This window comes from Crocodylus porosus, unplaced genomic scaffold (genome assembly GCF_001723895.1).
Source record: "Crocodylus porosus isolate Cpor-Errol unplaced genomic scaffold, CroPor_comp1, whole genome shotgun sequence".
Taxonomy (NCBI): Eukaryota; Metazoa; Chordata; order Crocodylia; family Crocodylidae; genus Crocodylus; species Crocodylus porosus.
Window position 1 is genome coordinate 25,919,036 of NW_017728943.1, and position 6,280 is coordinate 25,925,315.

General features: G+C 46.0%; 1 protein-coding gene across 2 annotated transcripts in view; it reads right to left on the reverse strand.

The window, feature by feature from the left end:
* The window catches only part of DHX57 (DExH-box helicase 57), a 41,078-nt gene that overhangs the window by 8,195 nt on the left and 26,603 nt on the right, over positions 1 to 6,280 (reverse strand). For both annotated transcript variants that reach the window (XM_019549047.1, XM_019549048.1), the window contains 3 exons: positions 4,181 to 4,354; positions 3,675 to 3,875; positions 939 to 1,215 (listed from right to left, as the gene is read on the reverse strand). In XM_019549047.1, coding sequence (XP_019404592.1) covers positions 939 to 1,215; positions 3,675 to 3,875; positions 4,181 to 4,354 — 652 coding nt within the window. The remainder of the gene's footprint in view (positions 1 to 938; positions 1,216 to 3,674; positions 3,876 to 4,180; positions 4,355 to 6,280) is intronic.

Genomic DNA, 6,280 nt, shown 5'->3' on the forward strand with positions numbered 1-6,280 from the left:
TCCCCCAACCTCAAAAGACTTACCAGCTGGAAGCAGCCGCCCAGCCTGTTTGCCTGCAGCTGCCCAGCCTATTTAGTCTATGGATGTATCTCCAAATTGGCTGAATCTTTTCTGAAGGTTTTCTGAATTGATTCAGATGCTTCAAATCAATTTGGAGCTTTTACTTGGTCTCCCGATTCAATCTGGATTCGGAGATTCAGACCCCGAATTGGGCCGAATCTCCTCTGAATCGAATCAGCTACTGAAGCGTCACGCTGCCCTACTGGTAAGCAGGTTTCCTTTCTCTTCCACAGAATTGGCTCTGCATATTTTCTACTAGAGAGAACCCCAAATTCATAACTCTTCCACTTCTAACTGGGAACAAGTGTCTGACACCCTCAATGTTTTTAAAGGGAATGTCCCAGTGCCTGGCAACAAGGGCAATCCATGCACAAACTTGTGGCTCTGTTCCACAAATGGAGGATGGTTATGGGATTGGGCAGTGGAGAATGAAATTTAAACAAAGGAGTTCTGCAGTCAGTGTATGGCACTTAACAGTTATACTGTTCTAGAAAACTGGTAAGACTCAGGCTTCTACAGGAAGGGATTTGCAGAGGTAAGTTCAGGAATATATATGTCCAATAACACTGTCATTTGGAAACAGTTAATTACTTTGGCTCAAAACTAATCCCATCATCCACTAAAATAGGTTATTTTATTTGGGACTGAGCTGTTCTTGATACTAAAGGGGTGATTCTGTGCATTTGTTTACATCAGGTCTCTTTTCTGTCACGAGAGAAAAGCATTCCATGCTAATCTAAGAATACACTATACATAGTAAGCAATGTTGTTAGAACATGTCAAAGTAATATGTAGTTTTACATAGCAATGTTCACTTATGAATGCAACATGACATTCAAGTCTTGGCACACAGAAATGTCTTATCACGGAATACTTACAAAAGGTGACTTAAAGGCCAGACTTGCTGCTATGGTTAATGCTGGATCCAGACAACGGAAGATGGCACCAAATAGCATTAGCTTTCCAATCCTTACATCGACAGGCAGGGAAGCCAAGTGATATCCCAAAGGGGTGAGCTTTTCATCTGAAGTTAAGGCTCCTAGGTCCTGCAGTCGCAGTTTTGATGCACGCAGAGATTCCATTCTTGGAGGCTCAATCAGCCGTGATAAGACAGACTGAAGGCTTTGTGCAGAAAACATCTCCAGAATCTTAATTCTTAGAAAAAGATGACAATTTAGTTTGCTTTCACTGGGCGAGGCTGCAAGAAACACTTGACTAAGAGTGTCTTCCCCAGAGTTTTCTTTCTAAACAGCCCCTGTCAACTGAAAATGTCATCCAGTACTTTATGTTCTAGAGTCTAGACTGACTCACTACAGACTTCCTGAGCCATTTCAAGAGCCTGATTCTTTATCTTCAAATTTCCTGATAGGCAAGGACCAAAGTATTGCAGTCTCTTCCCCGCACTCACTGCCACAGCTGCAGCCAAAGTGGGGAAAACACCTCAGTAACCTGCAATGAGGGAGACCAACACAAGCTGATATCTTATTGTCTTTGCAGTTGGATGTTAGGCCTGTCATTTCATTCCTCCTGGGAGGGAGCCAGGAAGATAGGAATCCACTCAGGGAGCTGTCTGACATGATCGGGGAGAGTTTTGATTCCACAGGACCTGCTTCAGGGCCTGCCAAGCCAAAGGAAAGACTCCCATTTATCTCTGTGGGCTCTTTGATAAAACATATCTTCACATAACTAGTGTCCTAGAAAGTTTCCCTTTTGTAAAGAAGCATATCGAATGAAACAGCTTCAAAGGTCCCTGTCATACCAAAACCTCAGTTGTGTTTAATATAGACCAGTGATTCCTAAACACTAGCGTGCCATAAGAGCTGTTGCAAGTATGCCGTGAAAAAATGTATTTTTTCTTTCTTTTCTTTTCTTTTTTTATTTAACCTGAAGGGTAGTGTGCATGCAAAGCACGGCACAGCAGAATCTAGCACAGGCATGCCCCACTGATACAAGCAGGGTGCAAATGTTTGGTCCCAGTGCAGCCCCCCAGTAGTTGGAAGATGCAGGTCCACTACAGCTGGGAAATGGGGGGCTGGGAGAAGTGACAGTGGCACCAGGACCAGATACCTGTAAATTGCTGCTGTTGTGCCTTGCTTGCACTCTGGATACACGGTCATGCCATACACCTGGGAGCTCAGCACTGTTCTGTTACACCTGTGGGGGGCCCCCACCACTGTGCAGGTAGATGTGGGTCCCCCAATCCCTTCCCCAGTCTGGATGGCCAGAAGCAGGTCCTACCCCCACCATGTTGAGCTCTGGGGAACTCTTGCTAACAAGTATCCGTGGGTCCCCCTCCCTCAAGAGGGGATTTCCCCTGTGCCTGTACCCCTGCCACTTAATTCCAGATCCTTGGCTGTAGCCAGCATGAGGCTTTCAGCCACTGGGGAGCTGCAACTAAACCAGATATCTATAAACGGTTCATGCCACTGCTGTCGCTTTTCCATCCTCCCCTTTTTGGCTGCAAGAATGAAGTATACTGACAATTTTAATGCAGAAAAAAAGTGCACCCCAGGTATCAAAAGTTTAGGAAACACTGATGTAGACCAGCAGTGCTCAACCTTTTTGTCTGGTGAGTCAGATCTGGCTGGTGATCCTGATCCAGCACTGAGGGCATGTGGCAGGGCCCTATCCAGCTGCACAGAGGAGGGCAGGGTGGGGATGCAGCCCAGCCCCAGCTGTGTCCCATGGAGGGAGAAGGGGCTTGGCCTGGCCTCAACCCAAACCCACTTGTGGTGGGGGGTGGTGAAGGGAGCATGCCCCAGTCCAAACAGTCCAAACCAAGCCCAGTGGGGGGAGCTTGACTTGGCCCCAACCCAGCCCTGCTGGGAAGGAAGAAAGGAAGAGTGTCCTGGCCTCAACCAAGCCTTGCAGGAGGTAGGGCGTCATGGCCCAAACCCATGGGAAGGGAAAGGGAGGGAAGACGAGGCATGGCTTGGCTCCCAAACCAGCTACACAGAGACACTGGGGTGTGGTCTGGCTCTGACTCACCACGGGGTTGTAGTTTGGGAATCTGGCAGCAGGGGAGGGTGGCAGTATTAATTGCCACTGCTCTCCTCCACCAAATTCCCCAACCCATGGGAGAGCCTGCAGGCCACATGCCAAGGCTCCAAGGGTTACATTTGGCCTGTGGGTTGGAGGTTGAGCACCCGTGATGTAGACTGGCTCCATTGCACAGAAAGCTTTGGTAGTTCTTCCCAAAAAGTATTTATGTTTTAAACCAATGAAAGGGAGGCGAGTTTAGAAGAGAGGATAACATCCTCCCAGCAAGTGACCAGAGGAGAAAATAGGACAGCTCATCTCATTAGGGGCACTTTTGTTTGCGAGTGCAAGTCAAGGAACATAGTAGTGAGAAGCCTGGGTGTAAGGGAGAACGGAGTTGAAAGAAGTGTGTGCAGCAACATGGTGGGTGGGAAGGATGAGGTCCTGACAAGGGTGGTAGTCAGCAAATTATCAAAAAGTGCACTGACCAGAGTGGAGTGTGGTGGCTCCACAACGCTGGGTGTGTGACAGAGAGAGAACACAACCTGACAATATCACCAGTATAGTCTCCCACTGGTGGGAGAAGACTATTGGACAATAACTCTTTAAGGTAAACTCCAGCGAGGATGGTTTACCTGAGGCAGAGTTGTTCCAAAGGCACTCTTTGTATTTCAGGCAGCTGCTGCTTTATAAGCTGGTGATTATAGTGATGGCTACTGAAAAGATGAAAGCAAACTCCAGAAGCTACACGGCCTGCTCGTCCCTTCCTTTGCAGGGCATTGGCTTTGGATACAAATGTATCTTCCAGACTTTCCATTCCTTTGCTGGGATCATACCTGCAAAAGAAAACAAAGCAAGAATGACTGAGGATGGTAATGTTTTAGTTCAAGAATGCCAGGTATTAACACTGGACCTCCAGTGGAGGAGTGCCACCAGCTTCTAGAAGACAGCAACCACTAACACCAAGGATGCAAGTGGAGTTTACCTGGAACTTGACTGAAGTCAACAATTGCCGGGTTCAGAATAAAACCCTTCTACATTTTCTCAAACACTTAAAAATAGGGCTTTTAATAACCTTAAATGGACATCATGCAAACATGACATTTTCCAAGACCATATTCCATGAAAATAATTCTTGTACCTTTTCTCTTTCATTTTGCCTGAATCAATCACAAAGATAATATCATCAATGGTGACGGATGTTTCTGCGATATTTGTAGAGATGATTATCTTGGTGACTCCTACAGGAGGTTTAAGGAACACAGACTGCTGTTCTTCACTGGACAGTGAGGAATGAAGTGGTAAAACAACACACCTAGAAGAAAAAAAGGCATGCTTTCCTTTACCATTATTTTTCCTTCCTGATATCAGTCTGTTTACACATGCTTTAGTCCATAGAGTATTACACAGATACTCATTTACAAAGTGGAAGTTATATTTAAATGGTTCCTATCCCAACCTCTGATTATTCCTCAACATTTTCTGAATGAGGGCATGAGGACCTGTGGAGTATGTCTTCTGTGGGTTTCAGGGATAAAAATCTACTACACCATGTTTCACCATTGGCTTTACTGGTGGGTACAATGACCAGGCAGAATGTAGCTCTACAAATTTACTTGTAAGCATGAAATAAATGGACTGTCCAAGTGGACATGGAAAACTGCCTGAATGGAAGGAAGCAATGAAAATAGGACACTGTCCCCGATGTGAAATCAGCTACCTTGGTTTTCTTTTCTCTCTTCAAAGTTCAGCCTTCAGGCCCTCAGGGAATGCTGTCACAGGTTTACATACCCCAACCTACTTTGGCCGCAGGGCTTCCCTTAAGATATACTCTGGGAAAGAAAGAAGCATGCTTAGGGGGATGGGATTCTGTCTCTAATGGAAGGGCCTTCAAGCAGTGATCTTGTGAGCAGCTGAGTATGAAGGATCCCCTTTCCTTCCCTGAAGCAGATGAGAGGTCCAGCCAGGATTTCTGTTTTGGAAGTTCATCTGTTTTTCTGTTCCCAAAATTCCTTTCCTATACACTCACATAGCAGTGATGGAGTCTACATGCCTGAGGTGATACACTGGCTTGTGCATCTTTATCACTGACCTAGAGACTGACATTAAAGCAGTAAGCACAAGCAGGGCAGCCAAACAGTTTATACAAATCCTTCCAGGAACATTACTTTATTCTGCTGAGTTTAGTGATCACAACACATTTGACTGAGGTCACTTAACCTAACCAGGAAAAAAACTTTTAGCTTAGATGTAATATTTGGACAGTGATCCAAATTACACTGAAATAGTTTTCCTTGCAATATCAGCTTGTCTTTAATAGATCTTGATTTTTTTTCTTGCCCATCCCTACAAACATCTGAACATTTTTCCTTAAAATCACACAACATTTTAGCATATTACTAGATGCAGAACTTTTTGAAGTAGAAAACAAGGTAAAAGATAAAGTTAAACCTCAACTTTTTTAGCCTTCCATTGGATTGCTTTAGCTGGTGCATAGAGACAATGTAAATGGCACAAAGACTAGCTAGGCCAGATATCAGCAACCTAGGGCCCAGGGGCTGCATTCAACCTGTGAAGGAATTTAATCTGGCCTGCCACAACTCAGAAAATTAGCAGCATGCTCCAGTCACAGTAGCAGAGAAGATAATCTCAGGGTCCTACTGCCAGCTGCCACTAGTTTGTTCTTTCTGCTGCAACAAAAAAGCAAACCCCAGGGTCCTAGAGCCTATCTTTTCCAATCCTTTTCTATTGCAGTATCTGCTGATCCTCAGAAGGGTATTAAGGGGGTGCCACAGGGCTCTAAGGTGCCTGCTCCTCTTAGAGCAGAGATAAGAACCCAGGTGCAGGTTGCCATGACAACCGGTTAATGAGGGAATTGGCCGCACCTGCACCTGGTCGGAGGAGGCAGGGCCCTAGGCCCATATGAACCCTAGGGCTGGGACCAGGGAGTTAGTTCCCTATCAGCAGCTGAAGGGGAAGGAGCCTCCAGGAAGGAAGGGCCCAGAGATGGGGTAGCTGGCAGATATGCCACCCTTAGAACAAAGGGGACACCAGGACCCCAAAAGGTATCCTTGCCTGCTAGACACTGAGCCTCAGAGAGGGAGTTTTACTTTTTTAAAGGGGCAGAGCATGACATGAGTTCTACGTCATGTTACAGCCCAGGGACTCCTGGTGGTTGGCTGTGGTTGGTGTGCTGTCTGATAACACCAGTGGTTTGGGTGAAGTTATTTGGGGAAGGAGG